The 24,498-nt window shown below is 34.3% G+C and overlaps 3 protein-coding genes across 3 annotated transcripts in view; 1 reads left to right on the top strand and 2 right to left on the bottom strand.

Annotated features, from left to right (window-relative positions):
• The window catches only part of LOC136822559 (ubiquitin conjugation factor E4 A-like), a 35,739-nt gene extending 27,297 nt beyond the window's left edge, over nucleotides 1–8,442 (bottom strand). The window contains exons 1-5 of the mRNA XM_067078825.1: nucleotides 8,053–8,442; nucleotides 7,526–7,653; nucleotides 6,609–6,791; nucleotides 3,281–3,351; nucleotides 2,934–3,013 (exon numbers count right to left, since the gene is read on the bottom strand). Of these exons, the coding sequence (XP_066934926.1) occupies nucleotides 2,934–3,013; nucleotides 3,281–3,351; nucleotides 6,609–6,791; nucleotides 7,526–7,653; nucleotides 8,053–8,377 (787 nt within the window). The 5' untranslated portion in view covers nucleotides 8,378–8,442. The remainder of the gene's footprint in view (nucleotides 1–2,933; nucleotides 3,014–3,280; nucleotides 3,352–6,608; nucleotides 6,792–7,525; nucleotides 7,654–8,052) is intronic.
• A 455-nt stretch (nucleotides 8,443–8,897) lies between these two features.
• On the bottom strand, nucleotides 8,898–21,156 carry LOC136822561 (eukaryotic translation initiation factor 3 subunit K-like). The gene is made up of 9 exons (XM_067078826.1): nucleotides 21,013–21,156; nucleotides 12,125–12,173; nucleotides 11,295–11,344; nucleotides 11,006–11,126; nucleotides 10,687–10,761; nucleotides 10,254–10,320; nucleotides 10,057–10,134; nucleotides 9,618–9,740; nucleotides 8,898–9,006 (listed from the first exon to the last, which is right to left on the bottom strand). Exons 1-9 carry the CDS (start codon nucleotides 21,066–21,068, stop codon nucleotides 8,972–8,974), a joined length of 654 nt encoding a protein of 217 aa, XP_066934927.1. The 5' UTR covers nucleotides 21,069–21,156; the 3' UTR covers nucleotides 8,898–8,971.
• A 158-nt stretch (nucleotides 21,157–21,314) lies between these two features.
• LOC136822562 (acylphosphatase-1-like) lies at nucleotides 21,315–24,171 on the top strand. Its single transcript, XM_067078827.1, has 4 exons — nucleotides 21,315–21,397; nucleotides 22,873–22,889; nucleotides 23,504–23,613; nucleotides 23,891–24,171. Exons 1-4 carry the CDS (start codon nucleotides 21,349–21,351, stop codon nucleotides 24,003–24,005), a joined length of 291 nt encoding a protein of 96 aa, XP_066934928.1. The 5' UTR covers nucleotides 21,315–21,348; the 3' UTR covers nucleotides 24,006–24,171.
• The last annotated feature ends 327 nt before the right edge of the window (nucleotides 24,172–24,498 follow it).

Below are 24,498 nucleotides of genomic sequence, written 5' to 3'. Positions count from 1 at the left end.
GCTGATATTTACCACCTGTTCTAATTTTATGTCTGTAAACCCAGGGTTGGCATACTCTTATGTAGGAAGATTATTCGTCTCAACTGCGGTGATGATGTGAGAAGAGAAGAGAAGCCGACCCTCCGATATCATCCGACCGGGCCCTATCCCGGGATGGTTTCCTACCCCTAGATAGGGAAATCACAGCGCCTACCAGACATTGTACTCTGTGCTCGCGACACATGAGAGCCGTGCTGTATCGATGATGATACTCGCACAGTACGGGAAACCTTGCGCTCTCACAGGTACTGAACATATGAGTACCAACACCACACCACATTCAATGTCCGGCATATCTCCCTTTACTCTTGTATCAGAGTGATGGCACCCTATTCCCCTCACATGGTATAGGTTGACCCGGGCCAAGGTACATTCACTTGCCAAGTGAATCGTAGCATCAAGTGGGAATCGAACCCTAACCTCCAGCACGGAAGTCAAGAACGATGACCACTACACTACTGCACCTCTTTTCTAATTCTTATATTCGCGTAATAATTGACAGGCGGTAAACAGAAACATTGAAATAAAACAAGTGATACTTTTATGGACCTACCTGGTTATGCATTTAACACATATATAATTGATATCTACATAAGCGTGACCATTAAACAATCATTCAGAACACAAATAGTGACGATCTATTAAAATTAGTCGTTTGTTTCTTATAAAAAACACGTTTAGAAACCAAAATTTCATGCCCTTGAAATATTCTTTCATATTCAAGACCTCGAGAGCAAAAAAACATCTCTCTTTTAGCTGAAATTTACCCCAAAATTATTTTTCCAAGAATCGAGCTCCGTCACATTCGAGGGTTTATAGTTATGCACCTTTATGCAAAAAATCATAAAGAATAAAAGAGCCAATCTCGAGAAAAGCTAATACCTAAGTAATTGATAGTGTGCTTATAAAAAAATATCGAATTTGGCCAGCTTTTCTATAAAAACAAGCCAAGCAACCAAAATTTCATGTCTAAACAGATATATTCTTTAAAAGTAAGCCCTCGTGAGCAAAAAAAAACATCTATCTCATAAAAAAATGAGTAATTTGACTAAGAACATTGATGTATGCTTATTAATAGTGATTCTTATAGATAAACATGCGTTTTTTGAGCCAAGAAAATTTTTTTACAAAATTCTGCCTGAGCCTTCTTTTACCTATGATGGTATCCTACTTTCATACAAAAAGTCAGAAAAAAATAATGATCCAATAATTCACAAAGTCCAAAAAACCCATTTTTTAGCCGTTTTTTGGCCCAAATTTGCCCAATTTTTTTTTTTGAAAATCGGGCTCCGTCACATTCGAGGGTTTATAGTTATGCATCTTTGTTCAAAAAAATCGTAAAGAATGAAAGAGCCAATCTCGAGAAAAGCTAATACCTAGTAATTGATAATGTGCTTATAAAAAAATATCGAATTTGGCCAATTATTTTATAAAAACACGCCAAGCAACCAAAATTTCATGTCGAAACACACATATTCTTTAAAAGTAAGCCCTCCTGAGCAAAAATCTCATAAAAAAATTGAGTAATTTGACTAAAACATTGATGTATGCTTATTAATAGTGATTCTTATAGATAAAACACGTTTTTTGAGCCATTAAAATTTTTTTGCAAAATTCGCTTAAGCCATCTTTTTACCTACGATGGTACCCTACTTTCATGCAAAAAATCAGAAAAAATTAACGACCTAATTTTTCACAAAGTCCAAAAAACCCGTTTTTTAGCCGTTTTTTGGCCCAAATTTGCCCAAAAAATTTGTTTTTTGAAAATCGGGCTCCGTCACATTCGAGGGTTTATAGTTATGCATCTTTGTGCAAAAAAATCAGAAAAACTAACGAGCCAATCTGAGGAAAGCTAATAAAAAACGAAACGAACGAACGACTGAACGAACGAACGAACGAACGAACGAACGAACGAACGAACGAACGAACGAACGAACGAACGAACGAACGAACGAACGAACGAACGAAACGAACGAACGAACGAACGAACGAACGAACGAACGAACGAACGAACGGACAAAGGTTAATTTATAGGACCTCCACCGGGGTAGGTCCAAAAAGGTTCCCAACCTTGACATACAGGCTAATTGAGGTTTTATCAATGAAGTATAAGCCCGAAGGGCTAGAAGTCAATCTCCTTGGTAGGATTTGAAGCCAACAAATCCTACCAAAGTTGCGCGGCCTTGAGCGGCTCACCTGGTTTTTACACAAATGACAGATTGAAACTAAAATTTACAGCTAAATTTCGAAAAAAATATCAATCGTAAACAAAGGAATTGCTAGATTCAATCTGTTGTCAAAAATGCGGCGCATTTTTTAAGGCTTCACTTTTTCTTGCCTGAGAAAAGTTAAAGATTGAACTCTAGCCCTTCGGGCTTTAAACTCAATGGGTTTTATATGTGTCTGTGCAAAAATGAATCCAAAATTTGTATCCAATATTTTTCAAATACATTGATTGACGAATGTAGAATTACAAAAAAAAAAAAAAAAAACACGAAAAGTCTTCCAGCAAAAATGTTTGATCAGATGTTGAATTCATTATAACACCAGCCATTATAGTCTCGTTGGCTTATCCTTTTCAATAGATCTTATCGGAGTTTTTGATTCATCCAAAACAGCGATGCATTGTGGGATTGTTTCGGGGTATTGCAATAGAATTCCCTCGAGGATTCCTAAGAGATTTCTATTGTAATACTCCCGAACCAATGCATCGCTTTTTTAGAAAAATCAAAAACTCCGATAAGATCTATTGTCGGAAGAAAATCGAAACGAAACATCTCTATGAAGGTGTGTCTATACTTGAAGCATAAACAAGGCTATTATAATTGTTGTGTGGTGGATATTGTAATCGAGCCTGGAACCTTGCTGAAGGTGGATAGGATTAAAAATCTTACTGAAGCTTCTACACATGATGTTAAACCATTGCCGATGCGGATTTTCGGTGGGAAAGACTTCTGGTTGAAGTAAAATGCTCCTGAAAGATTCAATGAGAAAACATTCACTGACTCAAAGCATGTATGATAAATAAGGCTTTCACGCGTTTTTTTCTGTCATCAGAGAGTCCGACAATTTGAAAATTTGAGATCGGCCGTTTTCTCTTGTATATTGAGTCCTTCTCACTATAAGAGAAGAGCCAATCTCAAAATTTAAGTTAGCAAAGCCAAAGCAATTTCATTTCTTAGACACTAATTTGAGACTTGGCCTTTTGCCTCGATGAGTAGCATTTGTGAAAATTATTTACCCTGTAAACGACGAGATGAGTGAGAAACATTTTTGTGAAATTTCCGTGATTTCGTCCATGAATACTTTATCCTAAATGTAAGAAGGTGAGCGTTTGTGAGTGGCGGAATTCCGATTTATTTATCAATAGTGCCAAATCGATTGAGATTTTTTGAAAACAAAATTTGAGAAAGTATCATTAAAACCAAGACTCAAACTAAGAATTATCAATCTAAGTACAATTGACTCTCTAATTGGTCAGCCTAAGCTGAGCATTCAAATAGGTAAAATTTTCTTCCAGTTCCTCCATCATCATAAGACGGCAAAAAAAAAATCCGATTTTCCGATCTCACTTTGATCTCTAAACTTTCTTCCGATCGGGTTAACTTTTTGGGTACTTTTAGCGTGCGTTTTTACAGATCATAATGTGGTGTTTCAAGATGGCGGCTTAAGCGATAAGTCAGATGTGATAAGTCAGTGTTATACCAAAGTATTTCCAGCGTAAATCTGTTGCAAGCTTCAATTTCTGTCATTTATTTTTTTAACTCGGCAAATCAAACACATGATTTTCATCAAGGGGATTCTTTTTCTACATCTTTTGAAGGTTTAAAGCCGTTTGCTCAAGTTTTTGTTTATGTTGAATTTTCTGATACTTTTTATTGCTGCTTTTTGCAATAAAAACATATTTTTCTTGTTTGCCTCTAGGGGGGATTGATGGTTTTATAATGTTATTGGAATTTGATAAAGTTTACAAAAGTACAGCTACTGTCTAAATTTGATAAAGACTGGATGCAATCGTGCTTTTTTGGACTTGAACGTGTTTGATAAGGCGAATCGCAAAAAATTGTTTGGTTCCCGTCATTTCTATTTTAAAAAGTGGGATTCGTTCGGTCGAAAATATTTTTCTGTTAAGAAGCAGCTACATCTTGTTGAAAGGGAATCCGTGTGTACTGATCCAAATTTTAAAATTGAGAAACCGTGGTGGATAAACTGGTTTTCAGTTTACTCTCCATTAGCATGCGGCTCTCTACTTCGATTTGAAAACTTGTAAACACAGAGCGTGCAGAGGCAGGCACGACGCAACGGGTACGGCAGGTACGGCGGCCGCCGTACCAGATTTTCACAAAAATACCCGAAGTTTTCCTCTTCGTCGGTCAAATCGCTATAAAATCGCTTAAATTTCCTCATTCGCCGTACCAGATACAAAAAGCTTCCGTCGTGCCTGAGAGGTCGACAGTGGAAATCCAGCAAAGCAGCTGAAAAGCTTTCCGGCTCTCCAACTCTATCTGCTGACCGTAAATCAGGGTCGGTCAGATGACGGGAACCAAATGATGACATCACATCTCCTATTATTGGACTTGCAAAATTATGACAAATGGTCTTTGGAATTTGATCAGTTATATTAATATTAATATATACAGTTCTTGTTGAAATTGATCAAACTATTTTTCACGCAGTTCTAGACGCAGATTGAGTTTTTCTAACCTTATTCTAACCTTGGCGCACGTTTTGACTGAATGATGGAATGGAATGAATGGCGATAACAGTTTATACATATCTCTTGTCAGACTTGCAGAGAGCAGACTGCAAAAAGTTATGAAAAATGATTTCTAGAATTTAATGAATTATACCGTCGAGTTACACAACATGCACACTCTCGTCACAACTTGCACAGCCATAACAAACAGATCCATCTGGTCTTCATTTAACACTGTTTTAAAGTTTAAAAAACACTGCCAGTGCTTGGCACAGAAGAGAGGACTCCCAGTTGAAATTAATTGCTACTCCGCTGCCCTGTTGAATTTATTTATTATGGTCGTGTGTTTATTCCACCAAGGAGGTAAAGCGATCGCCCAAATTCATAGACCAATCAAAAGCGAGTTTAAAGCAAAACGGGGGGAAAATGAGCTTCCCCCATAGTTATGAATTTTAAGTTTTGCTTTCGATTATCATTTGCGACCAGCAAAGTCTTCAAGATGGTTGTGTGCATGTTGTGTAACTTGACGGTACTAAACTACAAAAAATTTTTACGCAGACTGGATGCAAATTGTGTTTTTCAAGATTTTGTGATTTTGCTTCAAGTGCAAAGTAGGACAATGATCAGTCACATTTTTGGACCTACCTTGAGGTCCTATAAATTAAACTGTGTTAACAATTTGTTCAACAGTTCTGGACGCAAATTATGCTTTTCTGACCTTGCCAAATTTTGGCTTTGACTGAATAGAAGTCAGTTTTTACGTACCTCATTGGCCTTGCAGACAACTGACAATTTATGGTTTCTGTAATTTGACCAAGTCTACCAAAATACTGTTCCTGTTGAAATGTTATAAATATGAACTACGTTTTGCAAAGTTTTTGATGGAAATTGTGTTTTTCTGGAGTTTGCGCTTTGTGACTTAAAGTTTGTAGCTTGTTAGTTTAAAGTGTTATTGGAGTTATCAAGAAAAACAAAAAGTACAGTTTCTATGTATATTTGATGGATATCTTTATTTTGGTTCTGACGTTTTGGCAGTTTTCTTATTTATTTCTAGGATAACACTTTGGTCAGATATAGATATTGTCTACATCCAACAGAAAAATGTATCATAACTGACTGGAATGAAATTAACAAAAAGTTTAATTACACTATACGTTTCTCTTTTATTTTATAGTAATGAACTATAGCTTAATTGTTTGATGTCTTAGAAACAGTGCTACAATGCTAAAGAGAAGTATACTTTGAGCTTCTCGTAGGGGGGGGGGGGGTTGGAGGAGCTCTCAGGCTTGTTTTAAATAATTTTAAATCAAGTTATCAAATGTTTCACATTTTGTACATTATTCAACATTTTTAGTCTACTCTGTTTCAGTACATCTCTTACATCTGTTAACCCAGCCACTTAATAAAGCTATCTAGCTAAGCTCTATTGGCTGACCTTCCAGCCTCGGCTGGTTTATTCGATTTTCAAGGGGGCGGGTGGATTTTCATTGGATGAGGGAGCGTTTCGAATGGAAGTTTACAAGTGTTTCTTGTTAATGGTATCTTTCAATATTATCGATATATTCTTAGTTTTGCTGGCCACTGCTGGCGGAGCAAAAACGAAGTTTTCTTAGAGGCAATACTTTGGGAGCCCCTTCATGGAAAGAGACCAAGGGGTAGACCAAACAAAACCTACATCGACCAACTGAGAGATGAAACAGGCTGCTTAAAGGAAGACCTTTCAAATACCATGGACCTGGTAAGGCAGGGTAAGGTAAGGTAATATTATCGAATAATCAAATAGTATAGAACGTAGAATTAGAGAGCATCAAATGTATGAAATTTTAATTAAAAAAAGTCAAGTGTTATTAAAGAATGATGAACGAAATAATACCTTTGCACATTTCCTTTTCAGGGATTCTTCTTCTTGGTCCAGCCTCAAATAACATTCACCCAGGTAATTAATGAGCAGTTCTTCTCTGGCCATCATCACGGCATTGACAGCTTTCAACCGATGACCATTTTGTATACATAGATTCTCAACAGTCTCCTGCATTTGGAGTCGCTCAAACAAAGCCTACAGGGAAGAAAAATCACATCAAAGAAATTTTAAAATTTGCTTTATAAAGTAATACATTTTAGAGAGGTGAAACTGGGTTTGAAAAACATCTCAAAATCTAATGAAAATAAAGATAAACTTTGAACATTATATTATTTTCTAGCACTTTTATGATACTCTATTGAAAAGCCGGTATCACAAGCGATTATTCAAAGCTCGACATTCAATGTTTTGAACACTCTGATGACTTGTCTACCCAAGCCATACCGATGGGTCCTTAGTGTTTGCTTGATAAACATAGAAAAAGTAATAGAGTTGATGAGGTCCAAACTCCACTTTTCCTAAAGAAAATGTATAACAGCTGAACCCAAAATAAAACTAGCAAAAACAATCCAAGGAGAAAAAAAAAATAAGGCAAAACCAATTATGGTAAAAATCAAATGATGGAAATAGTTCAAAACAAATACTCAAATACTGCTACTATCAGAGCCTAGTGTAAAAACTGCCACTTAGTACACATCCATCCAGCCAATGCCACACACTTTAATAACTATTTCCATCTGACATACAAGCATAAAAGACAAATCCTGTACCAATATTGTAAGGGTACCAATATTGTAAGGGTACATAAGAAGCTCTTTCGACTCTTGTTGCTGGACTGACTTATGTAGCAAGAAGAAAACAGGGTCACCTGCGAAACAGGTCCACCAAAGTGGTCATCAGCAAACATCTTGATTGGGATGAAACATTACCTGGTTTAGATTATCCATATTGAGTAGAGGAACTTGATCGCCAGCAATCATATCTTCTAATAATTCTGGTACTTTAATACAACGTTGTGGAAGTCCACCGAACTGTATTTCTCCCACATTATCTTCATCTGAAAAAATATGAGAAAAAGCAGTTTAACCTTTTGTGGGCGCAGTTATTTTGAAAAAGTTGATTTTTTGCTCAAATAGTAAATCAGTACTATAAGTAACAAGAAACAAGTCTTGTTCCTTTGTGTATTGCATTTCGTTATGCGAGAGAAAGCTGCTTTAAGGTAAGGCTTTTTTAAAGATATAAAAAGAATTTACAATACAATGAAACTTGAGGATAGAGCAACTATATTCATGATATGCACCACTGCAATGACTTCACGAAATTGTGCAACTTTTCTGTTTTTGTTCCACCCAGTACGTCACTTTTTCTATTGTTTAAGTGACGTATTGGGTGGAAAATTTTAAAAGTTCTCAGAAGACTCCCCAGTGGTGCTTATCCTAATTGTGCTAAGACATACCACAGTTGACGGTCAATAAGAATGTTCGTTGTAAGAAGTCATTGATGATGACATCTTTTCTTTCAGCGACTGTTTTCTTGAATTGTTTATTAGTGATCGAAATCTTATCTAAAAGTTTGTTTTTCTTCTCTTTGAATGGTGATGGTGTATTCGAAGTTGAAGGGCTTCCAGTGGATTCTGTAGAGGTCTGGGTCTGAAGTTGTTGACTTTTCTCAAAGCCAGCTTTTGTAGCTTCCACATACTGTTGAGCATGGTTTTTGTTTGGGAAGAGAGCCAAGAATGGGTTGTTTTTAAGTTTGTCGTCTGATTCCTTGTTGTCTGTCATTTTGATTTTTGTTTGTACATGTTATTATAATTTGTTTTCTTTTTTTTTGTGTATATTCTACATCTGAAAAAGAAAATGAAGCAATGGCAATGAACAGAAAACAAACGGTTAAAATAAACAAGAAAGAACTTTCCTATTAATTCTGGCATTAAGATAAGCAAGCAAATAAATGAAGAGTGGTAAAACGAGAAGGATTTGATCCATGATCATTTTTTTGCTCCATAGATACATGTAGACTGCAGTCTTTTTTATAAGAACAAAAATAATGAGGCTCGGAAAGAAAAATAAGAACAAGCTGAGTCTGGCATGACTTAATTTCAGAAAAATTATTGATGTGAAAAATGTCTCAATATTACCACAAAAATAAGAACAGGATAGCAACAATTTGTTTGAGGCCTAAAGTGCCAGAAACTTAACAGTCGAACCTCAACAAAAATTTACTGGTTCTCGTAAAGAAAATTCGTGTACTTAAGATTGAAAGTATAATCAATGGAGAAACAATAATTGAACAACAAATAGGAAGGGAGTTTTTACTGTCTATTTTTCATGTGGAAGAAAGTGTTAAATAATTAGCTAATGATAAAATCAAAAGAATTATCTTGTACAAGTCTTGATGATCGGTGACACGTCTAAAATGAAATAGAAACAAAAGATTGACAGTCATTTTCTATCAACCCTTAAAAGCGTAAGGAGGCTGGGTTAGACAAGGGGTGCCAACTGCAAATTTGATTTTTAGATTTGTTTTCAAAAAAAATTAGACTACTTTTAGTACACTGTACTAACTTTTATCCACCGCCAGATGAGATTTGATACTATCCTTTTAGTACACCTGTACTTATTTAATTTGATGACTGGAGTTTTGGTACAACCTTTTTGCATCTCTTTGGTACACTGTACTTACTCAAATTTAACTTGAAAATACACCACCCACCCTTCCTATGGGTAAGTACATTGAGTGGATAACCTCCCCTCCCCCTTGGCTAGAGTAAACAAGGAAAAAAGTCAATTCGTATAATAAATTCAGTACTTTGAAATTAATTGAACTCTCTATAATATAGAGGTAACACATTTTCTTGTTGTATAAATTTTCTACACATTAAAAGAATTTGCCCAGTCTGTGATAATGTTTCACTTATGACAGACTAATTTTTACAACCATTTAATACATCCAGCTTTAAACGCAGTAAACAGAAAACAGAAGAAGCAAAGCAAACCAATTGTAAACTAAGGTATTTCTTACTTTCGAAAGTGATTTTCTCACTAATATTTTTCGATTTGACATGTGCGTCTTGATTTCTAATGGAAACAAACTCCCCATCTATCTTCCAATCGTTATCTTTACAGAACTCAGCCAAATCCTCGTCTAATAAAATAAAATTAGTATGTGTACTTTCATGTTCACAACGTGGTAATTAAGAGGTAATTAACCGAAATGACCATTATAATAAATAGCTTAACATGAAGTTTTTGATTACATTGACATAATTCTCTTTAGGATGATTTATTATAAGAGTGACTTGACAACTTTTTTGAAATTCACACAAATGAGGAAGTTAAAAGTAGTGGTAGCTTTCTAGAAATTTATGAAATGACAAAACCAATTTATTGAGTAATAACGGACAACTGTAGTAAAATGTTTGTTTTGAATAAGGAAATATAAATTTCAAAGACAAGTTTACCTTCAATACCCCCAAGTATTTCTTTGAGTAGATTTTTATCAATATTTTGGTATGTGATGTTTAGAACCGAAGCAATGACTAGAAAAAGAAGAAAGGCTTCCATTAAGAATTAGATTACACCAAAGCTAAGTTTATTAGCTTCATTTCGAACTTGTGAAAGAATCGAGTTTTAAGAAATACAAAATACAATAACTTACAGCTTTTTATGGACTCCTTAAATCCTTTTATTCCCTCAATCAGTTCTGTGCATGTTTTTAACTCTTGCTGAAAAAAAAACAGGATTGCAAAATTTAGCTAACTGTTTAAAAAAGATTTGCTAAGGATGTTAAGTGCACCAACAACATAGATATAAAACGTATATTATTTGACTAAAAGAAACTGTTTGAAAAACATCTTTAATGCATGTTTGAGCTACTGCAATAGCTAAATTCATTGTATCTATGAAAACAAGCTGGATACTGATTTGACCTACCTGGTGAAAACTGTCAAAAAGAAGAAGCGAAAAGGAAGAAAAAAAAAGGTCAAATAAATAGCTATTCAACAAAACTTTGAAACGGTCATTTTCCGCAAGAAAGAGTCTTCCCTAGAGATCAGATGTCCTCATACAAAGCTTATAATGAAATGTCTTACCCAAAATTGCTGGAACTCACAAGTTTCTAATAAATTTGATAATTCTATAACTTTATTGACATTTTCCATTGATTGCTAAATTTCAGAAGATGAAGGTTAAAGAAAATATGAACAAATAGAATTACAGAAGTGAAAGATTGTAGACAACTTTTCCTCCTTGGAAATCAAAGCTTTTTTAATCTCTCTTAGCTTCAGCATTGCATTACTCTTCCTAAATATCTTGCTATATAAGGGAACTCTTAGTCAAGCCTACATAGTAAAATGGGTAAGTGTTTACATGTTAAAATAAAGACTTTGTGAAAATTCTTTGAAAAGATACATGTTGTTCTATCATCAGACATTTGCATAGGGTGAAATTTGTGTTTGGTAGATTCATCAGAGCTTGCAACAGAATCTGACAAGTGATATCTTCTTTGAACATTTGTGGATTGAATTGATATCTTAGATTTTAAGTTAAAAAAAGTAAATGATTATCAACCTAACAAATTTTGTCCTACAAACTGTGAAAATTACATTTTTCTCCTTGTTACTTGTAAAATTATTCTAAAAATGGGTGATTATATTAAAATCATCAGAAGAGTAGAAAGCAAACAACAACAAATTCTTACAATTTAAGGACAGCTAAATTTGCATCCAAATTATATGTTTGTTTCATAGCCTAGTAACAAAAGATAACAAATGAAAATTTAGAATATAATGTCTGATTGAGATTGTTTTTGTCTGATCTGACTCTCTCTTTTGCTGACAATCGTTAATGTCTGCGTTTATTTTCACAAAATAAGTTGAAATTAAATGAAATATTACAAAAATTATTGTAGTCAGGGGGGGTCGGTAGTAAAATCTCAGACATATATGAGTAGTAAAAGGATTTTTACGAATTTTTACATACCACCACCCAGACTCTTGGAAGAGGTATTTTACTACCCTGGTAGTAAAAGCTTTTGGGACAATTTGTCATGGAGACCACCTATTTTTTGGTTGCTTTTCGGACTGATTTTGCAAAAAAAGCTAAAAAATGATTATTTCTGTGACACATTTTTCACGTAGTGCAAAAATTAATGTTTTTCCCTTAGAATTAAAGTCTTTTTATATTGACACAAAATTTCGAGAATTTTTTGTTTGCAGCAAACAACTTTCCATCAGAAAATTTTTTCAAATTATAAAAATTTTCAGATTTTTTCAGAAAAGTCATCCAGAAAATTAAAAGAATTACAAAAAATAGCTAAACTTTGCTAATTTTACCAGTTTTAACTACCCAGGTAGTAAAATTTTTTCAACATTTAACACATAGATACCACCCATTTTAGTATTTAACTACCCTGGGTAGTAAAATTTTTTTTCGATTTTTCGTCACACCACCACCGTAGTAAACGTCATTATGTCTGAGATTTTACTACCGACCCCCCCTGTTGTAGTAAACTAAAAATCATCAAATTACCTGCATTTTGACATAATCCTCCAGGGGAGCCAAATTTTCTGGATTGTACCTGAGGAAAAATATGACAGATTATTAAAAAAGATGTAAAATAACAAATGATAAGCTGAAATACATACATCCAAATAAGAGTTAGAAAATGCATCACACTTTTTGGCAAGCAAGATCCCTGGAATGCTGATTGGACCTTTCTGATGATTACTAAAGCTTGACAAAATAGAAAAAAATAAAATTAGTTTTAAAGCAATGCAAAATATCCTTAAAAAGCAATCTAAAAATAGAACAATAAAAAAAACTACAAAGAAAAAACAAAAGATGGAAAGCATGAAAAATTCAAAAGTCCAGTTATTTTGACAGTAAAAGAAATTTAAACCAAATCAGGGCCCAATTACATTTTGAGCATCAATTTTTTTAATTAAAAAAAATCGTAAAGAAGGAAAGAAGTACCAAGAAAGTCTGAAATCAAGAACCAAAATATTTTCCAGAAAAATCAGACTTCCTAACATATTTGACATTGTCAATGTGCACCTTTGTGCAAAAAAAGTTTTTTTAGTACTGTATATTCATGAAATCCTTTTGTAACTGCCAAAATGCAGCTAATTTGTCTTTTAGTTTTACGTTTGTTTTCATTGTTTCCTTTGTACTTAGATTTATTATTTGATAGGACTTTAGTAGTGAAACTGTAAATGATTTCTATATAATTTGTATTAGTCCCACGTGTATTGTCTATATTATGTGTCTAGGGAGTTGCGTATTGTATTGTATAGGGCCCTTATCGTGTGCATAGTTATGATATGTTAGTCCCTTGAGGATTGTCTAGTTGTTGTACGAGTTGTTGTGATGTGTTATAAATCTGTGTGTTGGAATTGTGAATGTTAGTTGAAAATATCTGACGAAGCGTACGTGTGTGTTCAGCCACAGTGTTTTTAGTAAGTGTCTATATTTTCTTCTTTATATGTTATATCTTTATGTTGTCTTTGTAATCTAACTTATGTATCTCTTTATATCTTGACTTGTACTTTATTTGTTTTTCGTATTTCGTTAGCTAAACGTGTTATTTTATTCATTTTTAGCCATTTTCCACCAGGAAGATGTGTCAAAGAAAACCTATGGCTCAGTTTTAACTAAAGTGTCGTTCGTGACTTATGTTGACTCCCATTCAACTCAATCGGCATTTACACCTTTCTATTGGTAAAATTGACACTTTTTCACCCAACCTTATGAAAATGTGTGAATAGCCAAAAAACTTTCATTTAACTGTTCTTCAACCATTTTGCATGAATAAGATTAATTATTTTCCAGCCAATTAGAGCTGTAGATTCCTGAGGAAAATTATAAAAAGTTTCCATTTTTCCCTGAGCCTGGGGAAAATTCAAAAAGTTCCTATTTTGGCCGATGTGAAATTTCTTTTGGTGTGGGGTTTCTCCTTTCAGAAAAACTTCTATAATTTCATGTAATGCCTATCTGAAGTTTTCAGTGGTAGAAATGAGGTTTTCCTTCTGGTTGGTTATTTTAGTGAATCAGTCATGGAAAATTACTACCAAGGAACTAGTAATAAAATAGATAGTCCATGAATAACAGAACGTCAAGATTAGTTTAAGTCACTCAAATATTGGTCGGTTAACTGATTTTTTTTCTTGTACTGATAACCAACTGCTATTTCGATCACTGCTTTTAAATGTCTATAATAGTTAAAACCTTTTAAGTGAGCTTTTAAGTAAAAAATCACTTAAACTACTTTGCAGAACAGATAGTTGCTATGACGGAATTAGACAAGGTATGTTGGTATTACACAAATTTATGGTTATTCTTTACCTTTAACATTTTTTCCTCCATTTCAAGAATCTTCTTGAAAATGGGTCTTAGAACCTTTTTTTGACTTATTTCAACCTTTCCCAAGTTGTTTTTCTTCAAAATCAAGTGATACTGATACTTTTATGGACCTACCTGGTTATGCATATTAACACATTTATAATTGATATCTACGTGGCGTGACCATTAAACAATCATTCAGAGCACAAATAGTGACGATCTATTAAAATTAATCGTTTGTTTCTTATAAAAAAAACGTTTAGAAACCAAAATTCCATGCTCTTGAAATATTTGTTCATATTTAAGACTTTGTGAGCAAAAAAAACATCTATCTCATCAATAAATTTTGTAATTCGGCTAAGAACATTGATGTATGCTTATTAATAGTGATTCTTATAGATAAAGATGCGCTTTTTTGAGCTGAAAAATTCTTTTTTTACAAAAATCAGCTTGAGCCATCTTTTACCTACTTAAATGCAGAAAATCAGAACAAAACAATGATCCAATATTTCACAAAGTCCAAAAAACACGTATTTTAGCCGTTTTTTGGCCCAAATTTGCCCAAAAACATCCTTTTTTAAAAATTGGTCTCCGTCACATTCGAAGGTTTATTGTTATGCATCTTTGTGCAAAATATCATAAAGAATGAAAGAGCCAATCTTGAGAAAAGCTATTATCTAAGTAATTGATAATGTGCTTATAAAAAAATATCGAATTTGGCCAGTTTTTCTATAAGAACACGCCAAGCAACCAAAATTTCCAGTCTAAACACACATATTCTTCAAAAGTAAGCACTCATGAGCAAAAAAGACATCTATCTCATAAAAAAATTGAGTAATTTGACTAAGAACATTGATGTATGCTTATTAATAGTGATTCTTATAGATAAACGTGCGTTATTTAGGCCAACAAAATTTTTTTTCCAAAAATCTGCTTGAGCCATCTTTTACCTATGATGGTACCCTACTTTCATACAAAAAATCAGAAAAAATTAATGATCCAATTTTTTCACAAAGTCCAAAAAACCTGTTTTTTAGCCGTTTTTTGGGCCAAATTTGCCCAAAAAATTCCTATGAATCAATCCTGAGAAAAGTTGGTAACACTATATATTTTACAAATATTTTTATGTTACACAATAATATTCAATTATTACCAAAGAAACCAACCCTCCAAAGGGAACTGAACCCACATTTAAGTCAGAATTCATTGCCAATGACCTATTAACTCAGTTCTGTATATTAAATCACTCCATCCATTTGGGCCGGAAATTATCTGCTTCGTATAATCGCCCCGCAAGGCAGAGCCCGAACTGATAAAAAAAAAAGGTCCAACAATGACAAGACAGTTAAGTCTGTGTGTGAAAAAACAAAAATCAAGAATTGAAAAATTTGACACCCAGAGGGATTGAACTCGGAAACCCATGCTTATGAGACAGATGCTCTAACCACTTGAGCTAACCGCGCTTGGGAGAGTCTGAGGGAAAGCTTGAAGTTATGAGAAAGAAAAAGGAAAGAGCTTTTATGTTATTATCGAAACAAAAGGATCATTCACGCCGACATTCCTTTTCACACGTCAGCAATCTAGTTTTTATAAATATAAAAACTAGATTGTAAGGTTGATTCTAAAAAAGAATAGTCGTTTCTTTAGACGACTACGTTAAGGCTACTCTGCTTTGTACATTTACGGAAACAAAACCCTAATACTGGAGCTAATACTTTATAAGACTTCGGAAAGAAAATTTGCAGCATTATCGCATGCTAAATCGGGAGAAAGTTAGCATGCCAATTTGAACAAAACTTATTTATACAGAGCCTTTCTAATTCAGATTTATTTGTGTTGGCAAATAATTCTGGGTTCTATAGTACAGTAAGCACTTTTACGTTGGCAATAGCTAAATTTACGTCGGCATTTGCGTCTGCAATAGCCGAATGCCGACGCAAATTAGAATGGCTGTATACATATTATCTAATTTCCTGTTTGTTTTGCTTGCATCCACTGAAGTGTAGAGTAATTAGTTATGCAATAGACTGTCGCATATGCCTAAAGGAGTATCACATGGTGAAAGTATGCAGAAAAATTTATGACGGTAGACAAAATGCATCACTTGTTATCATTATTTGTGTAAGCGTACCTAGAAAATTTTTCAGTTCTGTAGACAAAATATGATAGACCGCGCATTGGATTCTCCTTAATATTTTGGAAAATTCTTTTTAGAAGAAAGCTATGTAAATTCTCTTTATTTTCAAAAACAGGATTTTTGAAATAAAATCTTCAAACTTACATAACTCCAGAAAGGAAACGTTTTTTAGCATAAGTGCTATTTCCAATTTCAAGAGAATTTATCAGCTTTCTTTTGCAAAAAAAATTATCAAGGTATGTCTTTTCATTCTTTCAAAATTTGAAAATGAGTACTCGCAAGTGCGCCTTTTCAAACTTCATGTTTGTCAGGGATACTAAAATCAAAAGCGCTAGCCACTGAAGACAGGTATCTATCTACCTGAATGTTTTTGCATTTTCCCATGCAATAGTTTAGCTTTCAAAAGTACCTTGTTGGTTGATCAGAGCGTCCTACTTTTATGTCCTACATACGTCATACGCCAAAAATTAGGCTATGCAAGTTTCCCTCCACTGATGCAAGTTACCCGACTTCACGGTATAAAATTCAGCCTTTAGCTAAATATCACCGCTTACACCTGTCTAAAAATCAATTTAGAAGTACAAACAGAGGCATTGTGCAGTGTTGGAAAAACCCCTGGACTTACACTGAAGTTTAGAAGCTGAAAACCCACGTACGTTCCCTGTGTCTAGCGGTTGTAGCTGTAACTAAACAAGGGCGGTCGGAAGTCGCGTATTTTCCCGCAGAAAATACATTCAACTTGGGGTTTCCCTAGAAGGAAGATGTTCCAACCGGAGTAGGACATCATTCAATACCCGGCTTCGGATAGCCCGGAGTACGGCTCGGGATACTCTATTGTTCAACTCCGATCAGCTGAAGAACTCCACCGTAGATGCCAAATAAATCGAAAGTGAAAGTTGTTTTAGACCATTTGGAGCTCCAGTTATTTTATTAATATAATGGAAAAAAGAAGAGACAGATGACAGAGAGCACAGGCTGGAAAGTTTTGACCTTTTGAACCTTGATCCAAGATATTGACACTAACATCCTACATTCATTTCTATCTTCATTTGCCCACGATACATCATGTTTGATGAAGCAGGGGGGGTCAACATCCAGATACCAGACCCATAGCCGGGTGGTGGTGTCTTTTTTCCTTTAAAAGTCTGAAAAGTCAAGTTGGTATTGATGGGGGTGGGTCCCCCTTTTTTTAGAAAAAAAGAGTTATCCTCAGTTGGTATTGATACCAAAATAGGGGGTGGGTACCCCTTTTTTTAAATAATATGATTCAGAAAGTTGGTATCCATATCAAAATGACAGCAAAACTTTCCTAATTTTTGCCCTTATAGCTAGAAAATACCCCGGGGTACATATCAGTCTAAACAGGTTTCAATTGGATTTTGAGCTTTTGAGTATAATGACTGTAAATGAGTAATAAGTTTAAAGACTTTGAAGTTTGTTTATTTTGGACTTTATCGATATTTTCAAGTTTTATTTTTGATCAAGCCTGAAGGAAAAGCATTTTTTCTGTGATAGCATTTGGTAATGAGTGAATCTATTCTGTTCTAAAATTATGTAATAATAATAATAGCTTTTGCACATCAATTATATTCAGATAATATTGATTCAGATTGATTTTGCTAGCTTCATTGGGTTTGTTTTTATTATATATTGTCAGTTTTCAGTCATTTTCTATTTTAGCATATGACATTTTTTGTGTTGTGTTGAAGAAAGAGTATTTCAAAAATGAGGTTTTTGAAGTTTCTCTTAGTACCCTGTTTGTGTGGGAGGGGGTGGGTTCCCTTTAAACAGCTTTAAACTCAAATTTGTCAGATTGGTATTGGTACTAAATTAGGGGGTGGGTCCCATGATATTTTGTCAAATTCAAAAAGTCATGTTGGTATCGATACCAAATTATAGGGGGTGGGTCCCCCTTTTTTCTGAAAATTATGATTTTCAAGTTGGTATCGATACCAATTTAGGGGTGGTGGTGTTAACTTAGCTCAAAAGGTCAAAAGTCAGGTTTTTGGGCTATGGGTTGGTATTATAAATGTTGACCCCCCCCCCATGGATGAAGGAGATCTCTAATAACACTGATGTTCAATTTCTACAAAACGACCTTGATGTGGTGTATCAATGGACATCATTAAACAACATGCAGCTCAATGGCTTGAAGTTTGAACATCTTAAATACGGAAAAAATGAAGAACTAAAATAATTCTAAAGTTACCTCTCAGACACTGGCTCTCCTATCGAAACCAAGATGGACGTGAAGGATTTAGGAGTCACTCTGCATGTGAACATGACATACAGCAAACACATTACAAACCAGATCAAGAAAGTCAAAAGTATCATTGCTTGGATCCATTGAACGCTCAAAACAAGATTGTCAAGTAATGCTAACTCTTTGGAAGTCACTGGTACTACCACACATTGGCTATTGCTCCCATCTGTGGTCACCTTCAAAAAGATATCTGATCCAACAACTGGAATCACATCAAAAATCTTACCTGAATTGAATCCCTACACTTCAACATCTCAACTATTGGGAGAAGCTCAAAGAACTTAAACTATACAGCCTGGAGCAACGCAGAGAAAGATACAGGATTTTCTACACCTGGAGCATCCTAGAACAGCTTGTACCAAATTTTAACTATGCGATAACAGAGACTGGGTAGAAAATGTTATCTAAACATAAGGCAAAAAAACATATGGAGACTCCCTGTCAGAAGAAGGACCCATACTATTTAATGCCCTCCCACAATCCATCCGTAACCTTAAAAACTGCTCCAAAACTAAGTTTAAACATCAATTGGACCATTTTCTCAATTCACTACCGGACGAGCCACTGCTGCCAAATTACTTTCCTCTTAGGAGAGCTGATTCAAATAGCATCAAAGTCATGGTCCATCATCGGATTTCTCAAATTGGATGATTGTTGAGACGAACAAAGAAGCCTTCAAAAAGTATCAAAAAAGTAAGTAACACCAGTTTATCTTATGGTATGATTTGTGTATAATCAGTGGTGTTAATAACCATACTGCTACATAACAAACTATAGCTTGGAAAAATTCGAAAAATGTGTCAAAAAAGAAAAAAAAGATATTTCCCAGTCAGGCTTCTTTAATTTTGCATATCTCCTTTTCTAGTGTAGCTAGAGACCTGAAATTTGGAGGGAGAATTCTTTGATGGTGTTAGAATATTATTACATAAAAATATTTGTAAAATATTTGTATATTTATGAAAATAACGAAAGATATATCTTTTTTTGAAAAAAGAAGACATTGCATTGTTTTATTTTTGTTTTTGAAGAAAATTAGCTCGGAAAAGGTTGAAATGAGTCAAAAAAGGTGATAGGACCCATTTTCAAGGGGCCTCTGGAAATGGAGGAACAAAATATTATAAGTAAAGAATAAGTTTTTCTGAAAGGAGAAACCCCAAATGAAAAGAAAATCCATTTCGGCAGAAATATAAACTTTTTTTTGGGACATTCACATGCAAAAAAGTGAAAAAAACTACATGAAAATCAAAGAACTAAAATATTAGCGATTGTGATTTTTGAATTCCTCACCCTTTTTCTGATAAACATTACAAAGTTTCAGCCTTCAACTACATTTTCCTCCATTTCCAGAAACATTTGTTCAACGATAGTTGCAACTTATTTACGGGCCACAAAAAAGTATTATTGAATCGGCCGGAACATTTTGTTCGGACCATGTTCGGGTCATGTATTTACAATTGATATTTACCTTTCCTGGTTTATCATCATCCATTGTTAAATATTTTTATTAGACAAATTCAAAGTTCCAAATACCAGTTTGATTCACAAAGTTGTATAACAGTACAAAAAACGATCCAGAAAAATTCTGCTTTGAATAGGAGAAGACCACGAGAAAAGGGAACGGGATAAAGAATAAAAAGAAGACCATATTATGTAAGATTCAAATCATTCTTTTTAATAATTTTCCTAACTTAATTGGAAAATAGATGATTAACTTTTATATTTGAACAATACACAATGTATAGCAATGTGCCCTCCCGGTTATTACCATAATGGCTTTATGGTCACTCCTAAACTTGGGCACAGGATGTCTGGTATATATTTGAATAATATATATTTGAATAAAGATGAAGATTTTTAAATTTGTTTGCTAAAATAAGGAATTAAAAATATAAATATTGGGTCCTGAAATTACACGCGCGATCGTAGCAAGTTTTCAAAAATCTGGCCCGAACATGGTCCGAAACTACGCGGGCCCGCGCAGGCCATTTTTAAAAAGTATTAATCAAGAGGCCCGAACATGTTCGGGCCATGCCGTGGGTCGTACTTATTTTTCTCCCGTCGGAAAACAATTTTTAAAATGTTGCAAAAACGTTTGGTACTTTATTACCAATTTGCCGTCTAGCCCGAGTCCACAGTGTTATATACCGCTGGAAAGCTAAGATCACGGGCTTTTTTTTAGTAAAAACCGGAACGATTTAGCATACATAGAAAAAATGTTCGAAGGGTTCAAAGTTCACGGAAAAATGAACATTTGGTTTGACGTTTAACGAAAGTTGCCTGACTTCTGGAGTCGCTAGTAAGGGAAAGTTAATGGTATAGTGACCCCCGTCTCTTTTGCACTAAGGAAAAATACTCTCGCCGCAAACTTCCTGCGCAGATTTTTTTGTAAAACACTTTCGATTTCAGTGTGTGCTGTGGAGATGTTAACAAGATGGCAGGAGGTTTTTGAGCAGAAATCTTCAAAAAAATGGAACTTTAAAAGGAAATATCTGAAAACCTACTATTGGTTGAAAGATAAGTGACCCCTCTTTTTTTTTCTGAGGATAAGGGCTTTTCATTAAACTTGGTTTGACATTTTGAAAATGATTTTGAAATTTCGACACTAAACCCCTCCTTACCGACCAGACAGAATGCGTTTAATTACTGCCTTTCTATTTTGAATTTTAACATGTGTCTTACCTATCGATTCCTTTTAAGAGTGCAGCAACACCTTCTTCTTTCATTAGGTCAGTCATGGTTGAATTTGTGAAATGAAAAACACACAGAAAATTTCCCTAACGTGTTCTCCCGTTTTAGGCTATTCTCCCGTGTTCGCTGGCTTTCAAATGTCAATTTTTGTTTCAATCGTGGTACAAATAGAATGACTAAAAGGCATGAATTGAAACAACAAGTATTTTTATGGCCTGTCTACACGACAGCCTAGTTATAAACCTAAGATTTATGAACTGTAGTGTGGATAGGCTTGAAGGAGACATTGTCTTGACGAATGGTTTTCGGCAAACAAATCAAAGCAAAATGGCTGCAGCAAAGTCAATTTCATTCGAAGTTTTTGGTAAAGTTCAAGGTATTTATTCTTGTGTTCTTTGGTATCCCGTTTGGTATACCCTTAATTATTTATCTGAGGGAAGGAGCTTTGGATTATCAATGCTCTTGTGTCAATATCATCTTAATACTTGTTTTGGTTGGGCTATACAGCTTGTCTTAATCTCTGAAAATAGATGTTATGATTTTTATTACCCTTTGGCCTTTTTAGGACTTAGACAGGGACTTTGAAGGTCCAAAAAAGGCACCTTTAAGGTTGGTACATTTCTCTTCCCTCCATTTGCTTTATTACCCCCACTCCCCCTGGGACTTAGGCTGCACACATTTTTTTTTTTTTTCCATTTCTATTTGGTTGAGTTGCAGGAGGCTTTAGAGGCCTATTCTCGCAACGCTTACTAACGAGCGTCCCGTCAGCACCTTGAACTGACTACTCAATTCCCCTTGCATGGCATGGGTTGACCCGGGTGAAGGAACGTTGACTTGCCAAGTGAACTGCCGTGAGTAGGAATCAAACCCTGGCCTCTTGCACAGAAGCCAAGGTCGACTACCACTATACCATCACATCCTGAAATCCCTTTAATATGTTTTATTATAGGGGATGCGGCGTACCCGCGTACCGTAAGTTGGTCTAATCTCGACATCCGTCTTCTAATTTAGACACCCTTCTTTAGAAACAGGAATAATATGAAAGTTGGAATCGGTGATTGAAAAATAATTTTTCCTCTCTTACCACTAAGCAAAGAAAAATAGTTTCGACCTCTCTATTATTTTCAGCTCTAGAAAAGGGTGTCGAATTTAGACGAGGGATATCGACATTAGACCAAGTTACGGTATGGTCTACAATATTCCTGTCCCAACTTGCCCCTGGTGTCTTTTCTTTTTTCTTTTGTGAGTATGTGTCACAGCAATACCGTGAAGTCGGGTAACTTGCATCATTGGAGGGAAACTTGCATAGTCATCAAATGACTGACCAATCAAAGCAGCAAAATTTCAAAACAAATGAACTACGCAGCTCGGCTCGCGGCTCTACTCTACCATTTTGTTTTTGATTTAACTTTGTATTTTAATGACCAGCCAGGTCATTCATTTGAGGGCTATGCATGTTAGCCTCCATTGATGCAAGTTACCCGATCTCACGGTACAAGAAGTTCTTTTTCTTTTTCAATGAATGAAAATTTCAAATAATGAAAGTAACAACACAATGACTTCAATTTCAGCCTTAATTCATGCCTATTTATATGCTTAGACTTCGATTTGTTAATTTTCTTTGGGTTCATGAAAATTTCAAGTTTTTAAGTCAGAAAATCTTTGGTCAAAGAAAGCTCAAACAGCTTTAAAAGTAGCCCTAAAAAGGTCAGCGTTTTAGAAAAGCTGCACAATTTTTTTGGTATTTCAGGTATGCTTGGGGATGTGCGTAGCCTACCCAAAACTCAGGAAAAAAGTAAAAAGAGCATTAAGACTGACAGATTGATATTTCCTCTCTTTTTTTGCTTTTAGGTGTCTTTTTCAGAAAGGTAAGTCAATATGTATATTTTCAGTAAGAAATTAAAATTTGAATAAAAGTGCTAAAATAGACAGCAAAACGTTTCAGGAGTTGCAAGCCTATTTTTCCAAGAATATTTATGTGTGTATATACTAATTTTGCCCAAAATTGTAATTCATCGACTTAATTGGTTTTATTCGAGATTTTTGTTTAGAAACAGGGGGTTATAAAAGCATTATGAAAGTTTTCAGAAATGGCCTTTTGAGTAGTCTAATCAATCTTGATCAAAAGACGAAAAAAAGTACACGCTCTTAAAATACACCCTTGCCCTTGAACATCAAAATTTGACACTAAAAATATTGCGTTTTAATAGTGTCATGCGCGAAATTTCATCCCCACGAACATTTATCCCATTAAAGTATATAATATGAAATAAGTCTGGACCCTAATCCGTTTTACAAAATTTTTAAGTGGAAGTTTAAACAAATAACACTTCACGAATTGAAGAAGTTTTTCTTGCAAAATAATTTAACAGGTTCCTTTGTTGAAGTTAATTCTCCCGAAATACAGAAATTTCACGAATTCGCCCATAGTAAAAGTTTTTCTTTTAAAAAGTTATCATACAATTTGTAAATCATATTTCAGCATACCAAAAGGATTGCAATCGATTTGAAACTTGTTGGTTGGGTCATGAATACAAATGAAAACACAGTCGTTGGATGTGTTCAAGGTCCTTTAGAAGACATCGATAAAATGTAAGTAATTATTGATTGTCATTTTATGAACATGGGGGGAGGGGATTGAAAAATCTTCAAATTTTGATAAACGGTAGCGATTACCGATAACTGCTTATGCAAAAACTGATTTCAAAGTTCCCAGGGTTATTTTCAGTTGATTTTAGTCTCATTTTTCAAAATAAAATCCAGAAAATTTTTTGCGATTTTTTTTTACTTAATCTCCAAAAATACTTCTTACTGGTCAATAAGTCTTACATTGTTACGTAGAGACTGTTGTATACACTTTTTGATTCAGGAAACGCTGGCTGAAATATGAAGGAAGTCCAAAATCAAGGATCGATAAATGTATCTTTAAAGATGAAAAAGAGGTTCAAAAATTTGATTATAAGGACTTTGTTGTCAGAAAATAGATACATATTTATATTTTATTTATATTTTCATACACATAAATTTTTTGTTGTAAATAAGGTGTACAAATATAAAATATTTTGAGTTAAAATGATACAAAAATTGTTAATGTTATTTTACTCTTAAATCTTGATAAATCTTTGTGATGTGCTTATACTGACCTGTTGAAGAAAAAATCAAACAATTACAGACTTCTACAAGAACCCATAATTCTTTCTCGGTAGTTCTTATTTACTGAGATTATCAAGTTTTGAGATTTTTTCTTATAAATTTCTGAAAATTTAGGCAAACATTTTCTTAAACTGTTATTGGTCAAATTCTAGATATATGTTGATATGAAAACTTTCTCAAAAATAGTCTTTATCTATATAAATAGAAAGCTTTTAAAACAATTATTTTCAGAATTAAACCCAGCTGGCGCGCAAGAGATAAACCTCTTTCAACATTTATATTATTTAGATGTTAAAGGACGTCATCTGGATGTTGATAGAACGC

The sequence above is a fragment of the Clytia hemisphaerica genome, unplaced genomic scaffold, assembly GCF_902728285.1.
Source record: "Clytia hemisphaerica strain Z4C2 unplaced genomic scaffold, Clytia hemisphaerica genome assembly, whole genome shotgun sequence".
NCBI classification, from domain to species: domain Eukaryota; kingdom Metazoa; phylum Cnidaria; class Hydrozoa; order Leptothecata; family Clytiidae; genus Clytia; species Clytia hemisphaerica.
This window is presented reverse-complemented; position numbering and strand designations above follow the sequence as displayed.